This window comes from Artemia sp. Qi Xiang Cuo, chromosome 5, assembly GCF_049724085.1.
Source record: "Artemia sp. Qi Xiang Cuo chromosome 5, ASM4972408v1, whole genome shotgun sequence".
In the NCBI taxonomy this organism is placed as follows: Eukaryota; Metazoa; Arthropoda; class Branchiopoda; order Anostraca; family Artemiidae; genus Artemia; species Artemia sp. Qi Xiang Cuo.
This window is the reverse complement of record NC_142798.1, coordinates 15,206,055-15,226,089: the sequence shown is the minus strand read 5'-3', so window position 1 is coordinate 15,226,089 and position 20,035 is coordinate 15,206,055. Positions and strand designations below refer to the sequence as shown.

The 20,035-nt window shown below is 35.0% G+C and overlaps 1 protein-coding gene across 3 annotated transcripts in view; it reads left to right on the top strand.

The window, feature by feature from the left end:
• The window catches only part of Acat1 (Acetyl-CoA acetyltransferase 1), a 116,340-nt gene that overhangs the window by 65,053 nt on the left and 31,252 nt on the right, over window positions 1-20,035 (top strand). For all 3 annotated transcript variants that reach the window (XM_089089360.1, XM_089089358.1, XM_089089359.1), the window contains one exon: window positions 13,539-13,829. In XM_089089360.1, coding sequence (XP_088945486.1) covers window positions 13,539-13,829 — 291 coding nt within the window. The remainder of the gene's footprint in view (window positions 1-13,538; window positions 13,830-20,035) is intronic.

Here is a 20,035-nt window from a genome sequence, read left to right as displayed (position 1 = left end):
GAAGGCCGTAGAAACTACAAAACAGGCTCATTCGATTGTAAATTCAAAGGACTAGTGTGCTTTTTAGTAGTCGAAAGTGATTGGAGGGCAACTAGCCCCCCCCCATGCCCATCATTCCCCCGAACACATCCAATCAAAGTTTTTAGATAGCCATTTTGTTCAGGCACTTGATTTCCAGATAGAAAATATGTTTTTGAGGAGGACAATCCCCCACAACCATCAGGGCAAGGGTTTTAAGTTATGCCCTGGGGGCATATAAGGTTTTTCTAGAAGGCGTTGTCGAAGAAATTTGAAAAAGGGCTCATTCGATTTGAAATTCAAAGGACTAGTGCACTTTTTAATTGTCGAAAGGGATTGGAGGGCAACTAACCTCCCGCTCACGCCCACCTTTTCCCTAAACACATCCAATCAAATTTTTAGATTGCCATTTTTTTCAACGTAGTTGAAAGTTTTGGAAATTAGGTCTTAAAGGATGACAACCCCTACCCCCACAGCCCTCAGGGCAAGGGTTGTAAGTTATGCCCTGGGGCATATAAAGTTTTTATTGAAAGCTTTGTCGTAATAACTTCAAAAGGATGCATTAAATTGAAAATTCAAAGGGCTAGAGCCTTTTTCAATAGTTGAACGCGATTTGATAGTGACTAACTTCCTTCTCATCCCCACCATTTTCCAAAACACGTTTAATTAAAATTTTGAGAGCTATTTTGTTCAACGTAGTTGAAAGTTCTGGAAATTTCGTCTTTTGGGATGATAACCCCCTCAGAGCCCTCAGTGCAAGGGTTGTAAGTTATACCCTGGGGGCATATAAAGTTTTTATTGAAAGCGTTGTCGTAGAAACTCCAAAAGGGCTCATTCGATTGGACGTTCAAAGGGCTATTACCCTTTTTAATAGTCGAAAGTGATTGGAGGGCAACTAGCCCCCCCCCCCACCCATCATTCCCCCAAACATCCAATCAAAATTTTGAGATAGCCACTTTGTTCAGCGTAGTTGATTTCCTGATAGAAAATATGTTTTTGAGGAGGACATTCCCCCACAACCCTCAGGGCAACGGTTTTAAGTTATGCCCTGGGGGCATATAAGGTTTTTTTATAGAAGGTGTTGTCGTAGAAACTTCGAAAAGGGCTCATTCGATTGGAAATTGGGGTGGCTAGTGCCCATTTTAATAGTCGAAAGTGATTGGGGGCAACTAGGCCCCCCCCATGCCCATCATTCCCCCAAACACATCCAATCAAAATTTTGAGATAGCCATTTTGTTCAGCGTAGTTGTTTTTCAGATAGAAAATATGTCTTTGAGGAGGAGACTCCCTCACAACCCTCAGGGCAAGGGTTTTAAGTTATGGCCTGGGGGCATATAAGGTTTTTATAGAAGGCGTTGTAGTAGAAACTTCCAATCAGGCTCATTCGATTGGAAATTCAATGGGCTAGTACCCTTTTTAATAGTCGAAAGTGATTGGAGGGCAACTATCCCCCCCCCGCCCCTCATTCCCCCAAACACATCGAATCAAAATTTTGAGATAGCCATTTTGTTGATTTCCAGATAGAAATTATGTTTTTGAGGAGGACACTCCCCCACAACCCTCAGGGCAAGGGTTTTAAATTATGCCCTGGGGGCATATAAGGTTTTTATAGAAGGCTTTGTCGTAGGAACTTCAAAACAGGCTCATTCGATTGGAAATTCAAAGGGCTGGTACCCTTTTTAATAGTCGAAATTGATTAGAGGGCAACTAGCCCCCCCCCACGCCCATCATTCCCCCTAACACATCCAATCAAAATTTTGAGATAGCCATTTTGTTCAGCGTAGTTCATTTCCAAAAAGAGCTTCAAAACAGGCTCATTCGATTGGAAATTCAAAGGGCCTGTGTCTTTTTTAATAGTCGAAAGTGATTGGAGGGCAAATAGCCCCCCCCCCCACGCCCTTCATTGCCCCAAACACATCCAATCAAAATTTTAAGATAGTCGTTTTGTTCAGCGTAGTTGATTTCCAGATAGAAAATATGTTTTTGAGGAGGATACTCCCCCCATCCCTCAGGGCAAGGGTTTTAAGTTATTCCCTGGGGGTATATAAGTTTTTTAAAAAAGGCGTTGTCATAGAAACTTCAATAATAGCTCATTCGACTGGAAATTCAAAGGGCTAGTGCCCTTTTTAATAGTCGGAAGTGATTGGAGGGCAACTTGCCTCTCCCAAACCCATCATTCCCCCAAACACATCCAATCACAATTTTGAGATAGCCATTTTGTTCAGGGTAGTTGATTTCCTGATAGAAAACATATTTTTGAGGAGGATACTCCCCCATAACCCTCAGGGTTGTGGGGGAGTGTCTTCAAGAAAACTTCAAGGTTTAAGGTTCTTATAGAAGGCGTTGTTGTAGAAATTCTAAAAAATGCTCATTCGATTGGAAGTTCAAAGAGCTAGTGCCCTTTTTAACAGTCGACAGTGATTGGAGGGCAACTAGCCCCCTCCCCCCCCCCAAGCCCATCTACGAAAAATTAAGCAAGAAAAACGGGTTTTAATTTTTATAAAGCAGTGAATACAATAAAATAAACACTTAATTAAACAAAAATACTCCTAATATTTCGGCCCCACGTCCGGGAGCCTTTCTCAACGGAAAAAAAAAGAAAAGAAAAAAATGAAACAAAAAATGTTCTGTTTTAAAAACCTTAATTTACATCAAAATAAAAACATACTAAACACACTAAGACAAAAAAAAACAACAACAACTGAAGAAAAAATATAAATAAATAGGAAACAAAACTCACATATTAAATAAACACTTCCATTCACTGGCTTATAAACAAAATCGAATGTTTATAATGATTCAAACTCGTCTCATCACACTATATAAACCGAAATCTATAAAGAAATGAAGACTGTATTTATACTCAAACCAAATCAGTAAAGGTCAGCTAACCCCGGCCCACGACTCCTTATAAGATCTTACGAGTTCATTAACCAATTTTTGAATTATAAATTGAACGGATTCGTTTGCTTGCAAGCTTAGCTGCAGTTCGTTTACTTTTCCCAGCATTTAACCCGTTCTGACCTTTGTTCGCAAGGTCATCTTTCGTTTCAGAACTATTGTTAAAATCAGTACTGGTTGAAAATCTTACCTGCTTTTTAATTAAACTGTTATAAATTGAATTGATCCTAAATTCCCCTTCATCTCTATTGATACTAATACCCCCATATATTATCTTTTTTATTTCTACAATTTCCCTGAAGCTTTGTAAAAGTCCTACAGACGTATCTACTGTTTTTGTTTGATCAAATAAAATACTGTGATGAGGAAAATTATAAAAATGTTCTGCAACAGCTGATTCAAACGTTTCCGGTGTTTTATTTTGTTTTAGAGAGCAATCTATTGCATTCTTGTGTTGCTGTAGCCTATTTTCTAAAATCTGTTATGTTCTTCCCACATAAAATTTACCACAAGAGTATGGAATTTTGTATACTCCCTTTTGCAAATTTCTCGGTACCTTGTCTTTCCCTTTATTTAACAAAGAGCTTATAGTTTGTCCTGATTTAACTGCTGTATTTATATTTTTTTTTTTTTAATTCTCTTCTTAATAGAAGAGAATTTTTTGTTTCATTTTTTCTTTTATTTTTTTTTAGTTGAGAAACGCTCCCGGACGTGGGGCCGAAATATTCGGAGTATTTCTGTTTAATTAAGTGTTTATTTCATTGTATTCACTGCTTTATAAAAATTAAAACCCGTTTTTCTTGCTTAATTTGTCGTAAATGGAAAAGCAGTGTGGTCTAAGAAATTATTTACGCCAAGCCCATCATTCCCCCAAACACATCCAATCAAAATTTTGAGATAGCCATTTTGTTCAGTGCAGTTGATTTCCAGATAGAAAATATGTTTTTGAGGAGGACACTCCCCCACAATCCTCAGGGCAAGAGTTTGAAGTTATGCCTTGGGGGCAAATAAGGTTTTTATAGAAGGCGTTGTCGTAGAAACTTCAAAAATGGCTCATTGGATTGGAAATTTAAAGGGCTAGTGCCCTTTTTAATAGTCAAAAGTGATTTGAGGACAACTAGCCCCCCTCCCCCATGCCCATCATTTCTCCAAACACATCCAATCAAAATTTTGAGATAGCCGTTTTGTTGAGCGTAGTAGATTTCCAGATGGAAAGTATGTTTTTGAGGAGGACTATTTAGGATTTATGATGAATTCAATTTATAATAGTTTAATTAAAAAGCAGGTAATATTTTCAACCAGTACCCCAGAGCCTTCAGGGCAAGGGTTTTAAGTTATGCCCTGGGGGCATATAAGGTTTTTATAGAAGGCGTTGTCGTATAAACTTCAAAACAGTCTCATTCGATTGGAAATTCAAAGGGCTAGTGCCCTTTTTAATAGTCGAAAGTGATTGGAGGGCAACTAGACCCCCCCCCGCACGCCCATCATTCCCCCAAACACATCCAATAAAAATTTTGAGATAGCCATTTTGTTCAGCGTAGTTGATTTCAAGAAAGAAAATGTATTTTTGAGGAGGACACTCCCCCACAACCCTCAGGGCAATTGTTTTAAGTTATGCCCTGGGGGCATATAAGGTTTTTATAGAAGGCGTTGTCGTAAAAAATTCAAATGGGGCTCATTCGATTGGGAATTCAAAGGGCTAGTGCCCTTTTTAATAGTCGAAAGTGATTGGAGGGCAACTAGCCCCCCCCCCACGCCCATCATTCCCCCAAACACATCCAATCAAAATTTTTTGATAGCCAGTTTATTTAACATACTTGAAAGTTTTGAAAATTAGGTCTTTTAGGATGACAACCTCTCCCCCCACCGCCATCAAGGCAAGGGTTGTAAATTATGCCCTTGGGGCATATAAAGTATTTATTGAAAGCGTTGTCGTAGAAACTTCATATGAGCTCATTCAATTGGAAATTGAAAGGGCTAGTGCGTTTTTTAATAGTTGAAAGTGATTGGATATCGACTAAGCGTTGTCGAAGTAACTTCAAAAGGGCTCATTCAAATGGAAATTGAAAAGGCTAGTGCCTTTTTTAATAGTTGAATGTCATTGGATAGTGACTAACGCCCTTCTTCAGCCCACCATTTTACCAAACACATCCAATCAAAGTTTTGAGATAGCCATTTTGTTCAACGAAGTTGAAAGTTCTGGAAATTAGGTCTTTTAGGATGATAATCCCCTCAGAGCCCTCAGTGCAAGGGTTATAAGTTATGCCCTGGGGGCATATAAGGTTTATATAGAAAGTTGTTGTATATGACTTATAGAATAGATTTTAATCTTCCTCAATTCCAATTTTTATTTACAAGATATTCTACCTATTCATGAGGTAGAAACTTTGCAAGTCGCTGGCTGGACGCTGGTCTTCTTCAGCAATATCTCAGCATCTCAGCAGTATCTCAGGCATCTCAGCAGTATCCCAAGAACGACTGAGGGTATTATGTTCAAACTTTCAGGACTACTTCTGCTCTTGAAATTTAACCAAATCAAAATAGCGTAAGTGTATCCAAGCTATCAAAGAAAGTAAACAGATCTTTTGCGAATGGTATCAAGTTTTCCATTTCACGTCAACTAGAGGAGGTATGAAAGTAAATTAAACAGTACTGTTTGTGTCCAGATTTTTAAAAGGGTGTATGTTGTTAAAGATTGCTGAAAAATCTTCTCCAGCATACAAATAGCATACCAAACTATAAATTCTTAAAAAAAAAAAGATTTAAAGTGTTATTTTCTTTTTCCCTGAAAAAACTATGCCAATGTAAAACGAACAGAATTTAATTAAAAAAAACTTTTTCCACAAAATAAGTTTTTCAAAGAAAAGTAAAGAACTCCATTAACCCAAAAATAATCAAAAATAGAATCAAATAATCTACCAAGTGTGAAACTACCATAAATCAGCATCGATAAATAAATGAAACCCAAAACGAATACAAATTACAATAAATGACCGAGTCAAACTCAAAACGAGCAGAAATTAACATGAGTAGGGCGCAAAACCCCTATGCCTTCCCAAGGCCAGAACAAAATTTGCACTTTACTGAAAAAATACAAATTAATGTGCATTGTCAGTTTAATATACATATACTGATATTTAGTAATCAAATATTAATATTATTTGATTTATTAAAGTTAAAAAAGTTAAAACATTTATATTTTTTCAGTAAAGTGCAAATTTTGTTCTGCCCTTGGGAAGGCATAGGGGTTTTGCCTCCAACTTATGTTAATTTCTGCTCGTTTTGACTTTGAATCGGTTATTTATTGTAATTTCTGTTCGTTTTGGGTTTCATTTATGTATCGATGCTGATTTGTGGTAGTTTCGTAAGGTTTCGTAAGGTTCTCAGCTGCAAATACGAGTAAGCCTGAGACACTAAGCTTTTTCTTTACTTCCGATGCAAAGTGAGCTGTTTATTTTTATTAAAACTAAACGAAAGTAGGGGCAACTTCGTTCTGTTGACCAACATTATTTGTCTCAGCTTAAATTCACTGAACCCCAACTACATTTATATCTATAAAATCTATTAGGCCTACCATTACATACTATATGTGCGTCTTGGTATCCCCCACACTCTACGAAGGACTCTTTTTCGCGCCGTTAAATAGTGGGGAATCACCTCTCCCCTCCCTCTCAATGTCGTCTAGCTTGAGCTCAAGCTGATTCACGCGATTTTGCAACAAATTAATCATATGCATGCATTTTTTTAGATGTTTTTCAACCAGTTCAAATTTAGGATAAAACTCAACATTTACTGGATTTTAGATTTCAGAAACCATTGTTTCAACTGGAAACTTAGCATCAAAATTAGCTTTAGTCTGCAAAGTTGATTTTTTAAGCTTTTCTTTAATTTGTATCTTGATTTCTTTAGTTAGATTTTGTTTTGTAGCCGAAAGTGCATTCTCTATTAGTCTACGGAGATGAGCAGTGGGATCTGAGAGTAGGCTATCCGTTACCGAATCTTACCCTTTTCTTAGAAACAGGCGATAAACATCAGGATGATTTTTTTGCTCTGCAAACGCATGATTAACACCCTTAGTTTTCTATGTTTATGCTTCCTTCTCATTGGCAACAAAACTAAGTAAACTTGCGACAGATAGAACCTGACGATCGTGTTTTTTGCTGTAGCAAAAACAATAAATTTGCTGTCTCCGGTATTTGTCTTCATAACTTTTAGGATTCGAAACGGCCAATGGGGATAGCCCGCAAATTTGGCAAGGAACAAATCTGCGATTTTAACGTTAGCCGGATCCATGACGGTAGCAACAAATATAAAAAGTCAATAAAATTAGAATTTGATTAGCATCAGATAGAGACGAAAAGAAACTTATCTTTTTTTGGGCAGGCCCAAGGATGGCAGTGATAATCATCTTATTGGTCGGTGGCCCGATGGACCGTGGAGACCAGCTGATTGCTAACCATCGTACTCTGACATCCAGAACACCATCCACAAATAATATCCAATTTTCTCCACACACCAAACTTGGCTATCGTATCTAATTTTCTCAATTTAAAACGCCAAAAATCTGATTGTGTAAAAAAGTCAAGTATCCGACTGGACGACTTCTGTAATCACTGAATTAATTCAAGGTTAAAGGTTCCTTCACATTGAAAACGTAAGACTTTACGTTACGTTTAGTCCTAAGGTTGTTACGTTTCATCTTACGGGTCTTACGTTTATGTTCCTTCACATTGAAAGTCTTCCCTTCACACTGCAACGTCAATTTTTAGCGCTACCCATGCAAAAAAGTGGTTTCTCTTGTTGTGTAAGGAAGGGAGCTGTGATTTCCTTTTTCTAGGTTTTTGACCATACTAACTCCATCAGTTTACTTTTCATTTTGATCTGATGCCATTTTAGAGGGGCTTCAGGCTTTTTTTTTAACCTCTTGAAGTGAACACTGGCAAAGGGAAAGGACAGTGCATGGCAGTTTCCAAATTTCTCTAAATCTGTTTATTTTTTTCTTTAGTTTCAGTTTCATGGCAGGCATGTCTTCTTACAAATTTTTAATGGCTTTATGTTAAAAAGCGTCTCTTTACATTGTTTTTCACCATATCCCATTGAATTAAAACACCTAATTATAGCTATTAGATTTTTTTTCAAAGAAATCTAGAACCAGTTACTACATTTCAAAACAAAGCCATAGAAATTTCAAAAGTATTTTTTTATATCATGTTTTTACTCTGGTACTAGTGATATTATTATTAATTATTCATATTGCTGGAATATTTATTTTTTTTAGACCTACTAGACATTTTTTTCATATAATTTAATGCTTACCTTAAAGAGAGAAAAAAAGCTTTATTAAGTTCGTCTATAAAACTAAAAATACACTGAATGGTTAAAGTATTTTTTTAACTGCCTTCATGATCTCCATCTGCAACTCTAATTTTGAGTCATCCGGTTCTTTATTCAGATGAGATAACAGTGATTGTAGAAAGTACCACTCCAGATCATGCTGGTCATTGCTGTTTTTTTTTTTTGTCAATTGCTTTCTGTTCCTTCAGGTCTGTTTGATTTCTAGACCCTGTCTTTCTTCTATTATGAGTTTGATTTTGGCTTGTTGATGCATATATTTGTTGCCTACTAGAAGCTTGGGAACTTTGGATATCTGTTTGATTGTTAATGAGAATTTCTTCACTAAGGGTAATAAAATCAGCATCATTCACTTCAGCATACTTATATTGTGGGCACCCCCTGCACACTCTGAATAAATGTCCACTGATATATTCTCATCTTGAAAAGTGTTCCCTTTTGTCTTATGGTTCCTTTCAATTATATGTTCAGAAAGTAAGTTCATTCTTTGTACAAAATTTTGGTCTTCTGGCTTTAAGCTTATACTAGCACCAGATCCACTTGTAGATCTCCCTGTTTTTCTTTAGGTAGACATAGTGGTCTCTCAGGTTCTCAAGCTCCCTTCTTTCCATAAGCTCATTAACTAGAAAAAACACAATGTTTACTAAATTTTTCAATTTTTGAACTTTAAACATACTCATTTTATAGCCCAATTTTTATTGCAGCTTATTCATAAAATATATTGAGGAGATTTGGTTAATTTTTCTCCTCAATAGCACGAACTCCATAGCTAATTAATTCTATGGAGCAACAAAAAAAGAATTTTTGAACCACAGAAAGTCAAGGATCACTTAGAAAAGAAATAAAATTTACTGTGCCTTAAATCAAATTTATTGAAACAAGTACTTTACCTACATCCAATTATACAATATTTGTTAGGGTTCTAACTGAATTAATATCATTTCTTTAATACTATAATACCTCAATACACAAATGATCAATAGACTCTACTGTATTTCCATTTGCTTATCAAAGTTGTGTGTCACTTAAAACATGTTGGTGATGGGCCAAAATACCATGCATATTCAGTGCCCTGATTTGAAGCTTTAAAATACAATACAATTTGTTGTGTTTGTATCAAATTTTAAGGTTTCTTTGGGTACAACTAAAGTTAGTCAAAATCAACTTTTACTTGAAGACAATATCCACACACAGGTGTTTGGGGAAATGACGACATTGTATTTACTATTCTCTTTTTTTTTCTTTATTTCAAAGTTCATGTTTTTCTATGACATTTTCCTTCCTTTCTGACAAAGTTCTTAAAGATTACACATTACATGGATATAATGACCAAATATTATTTCCAACTATGTCATTCAAATCTTTTTACTAAATGGTTTTATCCTTCATTTAAATTCTTAGTAATGTTTGGTAGCTGATATATCTATCTGTGTCAATAAATCCATACAAATATATTTCAACACCACAGTAAATATTGTTGTAGCCTACTGTGAATATGCTGCCTGTTCTAAATTCCATAAACATAATTTTCACATGTTGGAAATGTAAATAAAGTGTTGGTGTAAAAAAATAATTTAAAATATATAGCCTATTGCCTATTTTATAAACAAAAGTTTGCAAATCATTGATGCTTGTAATATTTTTGTACTTATTCCAATCAAAACTTAGGTAATATTGTACAGTTTTATCATTTTGAGAAAAAACAAATAGCCTTAAATAGCCCATAGTGAACCCAATCATGGGGAATGGCAATACAATACAAGGTAGCATTACAGATCAGCAGCTTTTTAGAAGAAAATGGCTTAATAAACTTAAAAATATACCATTAGATTCCTTGTTTTATACTCTTTTCCTGTATCACATGTGTTTCTGACAGTGCACCTTATCTTCCCTAATGGTCCTGGATATATCCCTAAGATAGCCTATATAAATCTTCTACATTGCCAAAGAAATAAACTTAAATTCTTTATTTTTTCTCCATGATCCTAAATCTTTTTCATCATAGAGGATGTGGAGAAACTAGATCAAACTATCCATTTAAATGTACCAAAGTAAGCTAGATCCTAATCTAAATTTATTCTTGCTTCAACCTCATAAAGAACATTTTGAATCCAGATTTAAGTTACAAAAATAATGTCCTAAATATCATTTTAAATGATTAACTGTATCACAAAAGGTTTTATTTTAACCTCAAACCCAAAAAGAATTAAAAAAAAAACTAGCAATATTTATCAAAGTATAGCCTATCCTAGCCTAGGCCCACAAATCAAGACAATCTATACTTACTTTCCTGCTGATGAAAAACTTGGCTCAGACTTTCCAAAGAATTTAGTTTAAATTGCTTGTCCTTGAAAACAGGGTACTTTGAGCTATATAACCTTTTCTAGCTTCTGCAAACTCAAATATTTTCTCATCTAAGTCCCATTTTGCTCAAACGTAAACGCAAGAAGTTGAAATACTTTCAACTTCTTCCGTCAGACCTCTAGCATTGCGTTTTGACTTACGGATACGTTAACGTAAGGTCTTACGGAGGGTTATGAGTCTTACGGAAGGCTTACGGAGTTCAGTGTGAAGGGGAGAACGGAAAGCCGAAATTCAATGTGAAGGAACCTTAAAGAATCAAGTTCAAACAGGTGTATTTCCTTTGAGACGTCTTGCATTGTATGAAAGGTATTTTACACAGACAGTATTTTTCATTAGCATAAACTTTCTTAAATTACTCAGTGGGGCATGGCCCAAAATCGGTTGCACTAGACTGACGTAAAAATCCATTAAACTATCATAATATCATAGTAAATTTTGTTTCTCCCCTCTCAGTACTTAACCGGTATGTTCCTTGTATAATTTTGATTTAAATCACCTCTCTACCCTGTTTCCCAAACAAATATAGGCCAGTGTTGCAATAGGCCAGTGGCTGTTTCATTTTATCAGAGCTTCTCAAAGGGGGAGGGCAATTGAGGCAGATGCCCCTGGTGCCGTGGCTTTTTTCTACTTATATTTGAGTCAGGAGTGCTGTAATTAGTTTTGCGCTTGGCACCACCAACCCTAGGAATAGCTTTGCATTTTATACCTTGTTGAAATGAAAATCGCCTAGCATTAATTATCTGCATGCATGGAAGAATTCTGGTTCCCTGCTGTTCTCTCAGGCCAAGACGCTACTTAGTTCTAAGCTAGTAATTTTGTATAGTTGATTATGTGGACTCGGAAGAATCATCTTAAGGTAATAGGGCACGAGTTCTAATAATTTTCCAGAGGGCAAATACCTAATATGAAACTTTTCCTGGTAATATGTAAACATAATATAAACTTTAATGGTATGTTTTCTGCTAGAGATTAATGTAACATTATAAATAACTTTGAAAACTGATAAAGCTTAATTTATATCAAGTAAGGTTAGAAGTATTGTGCGTACCTTTTGCACCTGAGGTCTCACCTTTTCTTCCTATAATGGAGATTAAACCTGTCAATTTTTATTTGTCTTGTGCCGCTATAAATTGCATAAATCAAACAATGTTGAATTATACATTGGTCAAATTAAGCAATTTCGAGATTATATTTAGTTGGGGAGAAGTGTCTTACTCCGCCCTTTCTTCAGCCAACATAGGCTTGAATTTCCCAGTTTACACTCAAAATTTTTCTGTAACAAAAGAGGAATTGCTTCCCCGTCAGCACTCATTCGTATGTTTTATCTAAAATTCTCGTTCCAAATGAATCAAGTATAGAGTTATCAACGTAACTCCTGCAGATATATATATATATATATATATATATATATATATATATATATATATATATATATATATATATATATATATATATATATATATATATATATATATATATATATATATATATATATATATATATACATGATCTGAAGCACTGATGGATATTTAAAAAAAAACTTGGACATTAAAGTTTTCTTTCCGAGGCTTCCAGCCCCCCCCCCAAAAAAAAAAAAAACAATAATAATTTTCTAACAACCCGCCTTTTAAAAGCTGGTGTGCAGCGTATCTAATCCTGCACGTACATGAAGAAAATGTCAATCAATCAGCTTATTTAGATAATGTTCAATAAGTCATTATACATTTAAAAGGAAGAAAGCCTACATTAAATTTAGAACTGTATTAAATTAGTTCCGCAAAAATGTATTAACAGGCGTTACTGAAGTAATCAGTTGATAGAAATAAAAGCTTATGAATCTTATATCTTGTTTGTAATTTTATCTTACGAGTATTTATACTTTAATGTTATTTAGGGTAATGCTCCTTTTACTGGCAGGCTACCTTCTTTGGCCTCACACACCCGTTTCGTCTAGCTTCACTGGAAGGCTAACACTTTACTGGCGCTGCTTTATTGGCGTCCTTTTTTATGATTAGTTAGCGATAAATCGTCGTCAGTTTTCGGCAGATTATCAGAGTTCGTGTGTGTTGCCTGTCGGATTTTACCAGAGAAGACGTACTAAACATTAGATCCGGGTTGCAGCGGTAGCTAGTAGCTAGCTACTACTAAGTAGCTAGCTACTTAGGAAGAGTATTAATAAGGAATTTTCTAAAGGCAGTAAATAAAATACAGCCTTAAGCAAATATTTTGGCTATAGGACTAATAGGGGTTTGTAGCGAAATATATTTCAATTACTAAATCAAGGAAGTACCACACTCAAAAAAGTCTCTGACCAAACAACTGTTAATTACAAACCACAAAATATATAATTAGCATCATTACCTATAAAGGTTCAGCCAAGAGTCTTGCTGTTTTGATTTCTTTTTTACCACTGTAGATCGTTTTTATTTGCTTTTTATTTTTATTTGCCTTTGTTTTTTTGGTCAGTACCAAGGGCGGATCCAGGATTTTTTTTAGGGGGGGGGGGGTATTAATTTTTTACTTTTTCGGGGGGGGGGTAAACTAATTTTTGACTCAGTTTTCGACTAATTTTAATGATTTTTACCTAGGTTTTACTAATTTTCGACTTATTTTCGACTCGGTCAAAAATTTCGGGGGGGGGAGGGGTCAAACCGGATCCCCCCCCCCCCCCTGGATACGGCCTTGGTCAGTACTCCCCTTTTTTGTGTTGTGACGGGGTTTCAATAAAATAAACCAAAAGCTATAATCACAATATTCTTAATTGAGAAATTTCCAATGCGTACAATACTGTATCTCTATTGAACTTTAATAGAATCGGAGTTGAACGAATATTATTTTAAGTCAAAACAATGTTTCCCGGTGCTCCTTTACTTTATCTGTACTTTCACCCCTTTCTTTTTAAGGATGGTATAGCTCATGATGGCTTACTAGATGTATATGATCAGATACATATGGGTGTTTGTGCTGAAAATACTGCAAAGAAAATGAGCATCTCCAGGCAAGAACAGGACGAATATGGTATGAATTCGTATAAAAGATCTGCTGAGGCCTATAAAAGTGGAATTATGCAGAGGGAAATTGTTGAAGTTAGAATTCCTGGCAAAAAGGGCAAACCTGATACTGTTGTTTCAGAAGATGAAGAATATAAAAGAATTGATTTCAACAAATTTTCTAAATTGCCAACAGTTTTCCAGGTAGGCAAAATACTTTTAAATTTTTTTACGGGCAGACAGCCATTGTGACCAATCTTGGGGGAAGAAGTGTGCATCATATGATAGCGTTGATTCTGTGTATATTTAAGGGTGCTGAAATTAGATAAATCGGGAAAGGGAAGTTTTTTATCTTAATTTTTCAATTTGTCTTAGTTCTTCTGACGAAATTATGGCATTACGGACTTCAATAGAAAACTGAAAAATGGTATACTAGATAAATACATTAAAGTGATTATGTGTTAAGTACGAGAATAACATTGCAGTGGTTAAGGTAGGAAACGAGATTAGCAGCTGGTATCATATTAAATCATCAGTTAATCAGGGTTGTGTTATATCCCCCTTTATATGAATTATTTTTATGGATTTTGTTTTAAGGAGCACAGGAAAGGCAATGGGAGACCACGGAATCAAATGGGGAGGAAAAAGTCTCCTGGACTTGGATTATGCTGATGATTTAAGCATCCTAGAAAAGTGTGAGCCAAATGAATGGAATACCACAAATCACTATCAATAAATAAATGAAACCCAAAACAAACAGATTAAAATAAATAACAGAGCCAACCTCAAAACGAGTAGAAATTAATATGAGTAGTTTTCTAAACCCCTATGCTTTCTAAAAACCAGAATATAATTTGTACTTAGCTGAAAAAGTTCTTTTAAATGTTTTCATTTTTGTAACTAAGAAATCAAAAATTAATTAAGATTTTAATGAATAAATATCATCATATGTATATTAAACGGACAATGCGTATTTTTTTTTCAGTAAATTCATTTGAATTTTTTCAGTAAAGTACAAATTATATTCTGGTTTTGTAAAAGCATAGAGGTTTAGAACCCTACTCATATAAATTTCTACTCGTTTTGAGTTTGACTCTGTTATTCATTTTAATTTCTGTTTGTTTTGGGTTTCACTTATTTATTGATACTGGTTTGTGGTAGTTGTATGCTTGGTAGATTGTTTGATTCTGTTTTTGTTCATTTTTGGTTAATGGAGTTCTTTAATTATCTTTGAAAAACTTATTTTGTGGAAAAAGGTTTTTTAATTAATTATTAGTAAAGACGGTGGGAGTAGTAAAGATGTTGAAAGTAGAATAGCCAAGGCTCAGGGTGTTTTTTTCGCAGTTGAAAAAAGTTTGGAAGAATAGGAAGATAAGTCTGTGAACCAAGATTAAAATATTGGAAGTTACAGTGATGACAGTGGTCAAATATGGTTCTGAAGCATGGGCGATCTGAAAAACGGACGAAGATCTGCTAGATGTTTTCCAGAGAAATTGCTTACAGATTGTTCTGAGTACCCAACTGACTGACCGTATTTCAAACAGCATGCTATATGAAAAGTGTGGTTCAATATCGCTTTCAAGGGCTATAATGAGAGAAAGGTTGAGATGGCTAGGGTACGTTCTGCAGATGAAGGATGACAGGTTGCCGAAGATTGTCCTTTTTGGCCAACCGTCTTGGGGTAAGAGAAAAGCTGGTCATCCATGGTTGGGGTGGGAGGATGTCGTAAAAAATGTATAAGGGAAATGGGAACTTCCATGGAAGGTGTAAGGAGGGAGGTTTTGAATACATTAGGATGGAGGAGGAACATGCGTAGCTGTGTTGATCTCAGGTGGCTTGGTTCTGCGGTGAGTTGTTAGTAGTAGTTGTAGCGTATTTACCTGACGTATATAAAAGAGGTAGAATTGTAAATGATAAAAGAATTGATTGAAGAACTGGTGAAAAGAATTTCAAAAGAAAAAGATTGAAGAAAAAATTTGATGAAGAATATAAAAGAATTGATTTCAACAAATTTTCTAGGTTACCAACAGTTTTTCAGGTAGGTAAAATAATTTTAAATTTTTCTATGGGCAGTGGGCCCTTGTGACCTATCTTGAAAGGAAGGAGTGTAGGCCTAAATAATAGGATAATGTTAATTCTTTGTATATTTAAGGGTGCTGAACTTTGAAAAATTTTACCGTCAAGTCTTTTTCCAATAGTTTTTTTTTTCAATTTCTTTTAGCTTTTCTGGTGAAATTATGACATTATGGACTTCAAACAAAAGTCGAAAAATGATTTAATTTACCAGCATTGGAAGTTGTCCTAATGCAATGTATACATGACACAGACAAAAGACATATAATGCATATGTCCAGCTGGCCTATTTTACAATGTTAAAAAGGAGTCGGTTATTAGGCATGTCTTATAGCTATATGTGGCGATGGTGGTGTATACTATTATTACTGCTAACAACTCATCGTAGCACCAAACCGCCAGAGGCCAACACAGCTACGCAGGCTCTTCCTCCATCCTAATCTATTGAATGCCTCCCTCTTTGTAACCCTCCCAGGAAAATCCAATTTCCTTTAAAATCTTTCTTCATAACATCCTCCCACCCTAACCGCGGACGACCTGTTTTCCTGTTCAGCCCTAGGCGGTCGGCCGAAAAGGACAATCTTTGGCAATCTGTCTTCCCTCATCCGCAGAACATGCAATAGCTATCTCAACCTTTCTCTCATTATAGCCCTAGAAAGCGGAATTGATCCTCATTTTCTTACAGATTATTGTTTGAAATACGGTCAGTCAGCGGGGTACCCAGAACAATCCGTACACAATTTCTCTGGAAAACATCTCAAATCTTCATCCGTTTTTCGGAACGCCCATGCTGCAGAGCCATGTTTGACCACTGTCATCACTGTGGCTTCCAATATTCTAATCTTGGTTTGCAGACTTGTCTTTCTATTCTTCCAAAATTTTTAACTGTGAAAAAACACCCTGAGCCTTGGTTATTCTACTTTTAGCATATTTATTGCTCCAACCGTCTTTACTAATAATACTACCAAAGTAAGTGAAGCTGTCCACCCGATCAATCTTTTCAGTTACCCAACGTCACCTTTTCATCTGCACTTATTCCTAGCCTTTCTGACTTAGTCTTCTTAACATTAATTTTTAAACCTATTCTAGCATCCTGAAGTGGCCAAATCTCTAAAAGTTCATTCATTTCGCTCACACTTTCATCTAGGATGCTTAAATCATCAGCATAATCTAAGTCCAGGAGAGTTTTTCTTCCCCATTTGGTTCTGTGGTCTTCTATTGCCTTTTCTGTGCTCCTTAAGACAAAGTCCATCAAAATTATTCATATAAAAGGGGATAGAACACAACCCTGCTTAGCTCCTGATTTAATACAAAACCAGTTGCTAACCTCATTTCCTACCTTAACTTTGGCAGTGTTATTTTCGTACAAGGAACTAATCACTTTAATGTATTTGTCTGGTATACCTGACAAGGATAAAACCTTTGCTACAGCTCTTCTATCAACAGTTTCGAACGCTTGCTCATAATCTATCAAACAGTTCGTGGTAACGAACTGTAAGTAAGGAGCGACCCGGCTCAATGGTAACCGAAACTCTAGAAAACGGGTTTTTGATACCAATAAATACAACAAAAGAATCAGATTTCAATGCTGATTTCAAATATATAACTTTTATCAAGTTTAGTGCTACCCATCAAAAGTTACGCACCTGAGAAAATTTGGCTGATTTTCAAAAAAAGGGGAAAAGACCCTCTAAAGATTATAAAACCTTAATGAAAATCACACCATCATATTCAGCGTATCAGAGAACCCTATTATAAAGGTTTCAAGATACTATCTGCAAAAATGTAGAATTTTGCATTTTTTGCCAAGAAAGATCACGGATGCGTGTTTATTTGTTTTTTTGTTTTTTTGTTTGTTTTTTTTTTTCCCAGGGGTGATCATATCGACCCAGTGCTCCTAGAATATCGTGGGTGAGCTCATTCGAACGAAAATTAAAAGTTCTAGTTCCCTTTTTAAGTGACCAAAAAAAATAGAGGGCAACTAGGCCCCCTCCAACGCTCATTTTTTCACAAAGTCATCCGATTAAAAATTTTATATAGCCATTTTGTTCAGCATGGTCAAAAATATGATAAATGTGTATTTATGGATGACTTAATTCCCTAAAGTCCTCGGGGGGAGGGCTGAAAGTTATGAACTTTACCCAATGTTAACATATGGTATTGGTTATTGGGAAGTATAAAGACGTTTTTAGGGGGGATTTTTTTCTGGTAGTGGGGGAGGGGGGTGAGTTGGGGGTTATGTGGGAGGATCTTTCCATGAAGGAACTTTCATGGGGGAAGGGACATCGCTATGAAGGGGGCACCAGATTTCCCAGCATTCTTTAAAAAAAAGACCAGAAATTAAATAAAAAAAAAATAAGTTTTTCAACTGAAAGTAAGGAGCAACATCACAACTTAAAACGAACAGAAAATATTACGTATATCATTGGGTTCACCCCCTAGTCAATGCCTCCCTCTTTAAGCCAAAGATGTTTTAGTACTTCCATAAGAGCTATTTATTCTAATTAACGGCCTTTGTGATTAAGGGTCATTTTTAGAGAACAAAATTCGAAATTTAGCTTAAAGAGCAAGGTATTGACTAGGGGGCGAATTCCCTAACATACGTATTAAGAATGTGTGAATATAGAAGTTCGTTACGTAAGTTAATTCGTAAGTTACGTATATTTATTGCTAATAAAAACGTTCGTAAATAAAATTAAACAAGTTTCGAGAAAGACATTTATTCTAATAAAAGTAAAATTAATATGAAAATTTTGTTGTAATTATTCATGTACGGTGAGCCAAAATCAAAACCTGTATTAATTCAAAAACGTTCAGAAATTAAAAAAAAAAAACACGTTTTTTAACTGAAAGTAAGGAACGACATTAAAACTTAAAACGAACAGAAATTATTCCGTATATGAAAGGGGCTGTCCCCTCCTCAACGCCTCGCTCTTTACGCTGAAGTTTGAATTTCTCCCAACTCTATTTTTTAAACAATAAAAAAATTTAGCGTAAAGAGCGAGGCGTTGAGGAGGGGACAAGCCCTTTCATATACAGAATAATTTCTGTATTGGTATTTCTGTATAGTATTGGTTTTGTTTTATTGGAAAGCACATTTAGCACAAGAAAAGTAAAATTAATATGCAAATTTTGTTTTACTTATTCAGTGACGGTAAGCCAAAATAAAAGCTGCATTAACTAAAAAACGATCAGAAATTAAATTAAAAAAAAACAAGTTTTTTTTAACTGAAAGTAAGGAGCGACATTAAAACTTAAACGAACATAAATTATTCCGTATATGAAAGGGGCTGTCCCCTCGTTAACGGCTCGCTCTTACACTAAAGTTTTTATTGTCTTAAAAAGTAGAGTTTTTACAAAGAGTCAAACTTTTGCGTAAAGCGCGAGGCGTTGAGGAGGGGACAGCTCCTTTCGTATACGTAATAATTTCTGTTCGTTTTAAGTTTTAATGTCGCTCCTTACTTTCAGTTAAAAAAACTTGTTTTTTTTTATTTTAAAACTGAAGACCAAAGGTATTTGATAACTCAGACACTTCTCAGTTATTAACGTAAAAGCGAAAATTTGATCGACACATCTTCTACCTTTTCTAAAACCACACTGTTCTTCTCTTATTATTGTTATTATTTATTCTCCTATTATTACTCTTATTTATTAAATGATCGTAGCATCAAAAATGATTAAGTTATGTTTAACTCTATTGAATTTCTTCGGAAAGATTGAAAGTTTTGAGTAAGCTTTTTTTAGTCTTCCTGAAAATATTCCCGGAAGGAAATGAAGACAGACGACCAAAAGCTCCAAATTTATCGATTGCAAAAATTGTTCAGTTCGACATCTCTTTAATATAACTTTTGTCTGTGATATAGGGTTATTGGAAAACGTCTAGGGCTGTATAAAATATGTATGGAGAAGTTTGTAGTCTGGTTCAATCTTAATTATTGTTTCATAATAAGAATATTTATCACTAGTTTCCAAAAAGAAACCTTTGGATTCTTTATTTTTAGTTTACATTTTTGAGGGATGCTTAATCTGTGGATGAATCGGAAGAGAAACAAAATTATAGCGTGTATTTTTTTTCAAAAATTTATGTGTTTTTGGACTTCAAAAGAAAGTAAAACAATAAAGCTTAAGAACCAAAATTTAAAACAATTTTTGAAGGATTTAATCTTGAATAATTTTAAAAATAACCGTATTAATGCATAGCCTAGGTTTTATTTGTTTAATGATATTTATTTGTTTTGAATTCTTATTTGATAAAAATATGTCTTGGGTTGTATTTTTACATAAGTTTAATCATTCAATCATTCGTTTTTTCGGGTTTAGTGCCAATTAATGGCACT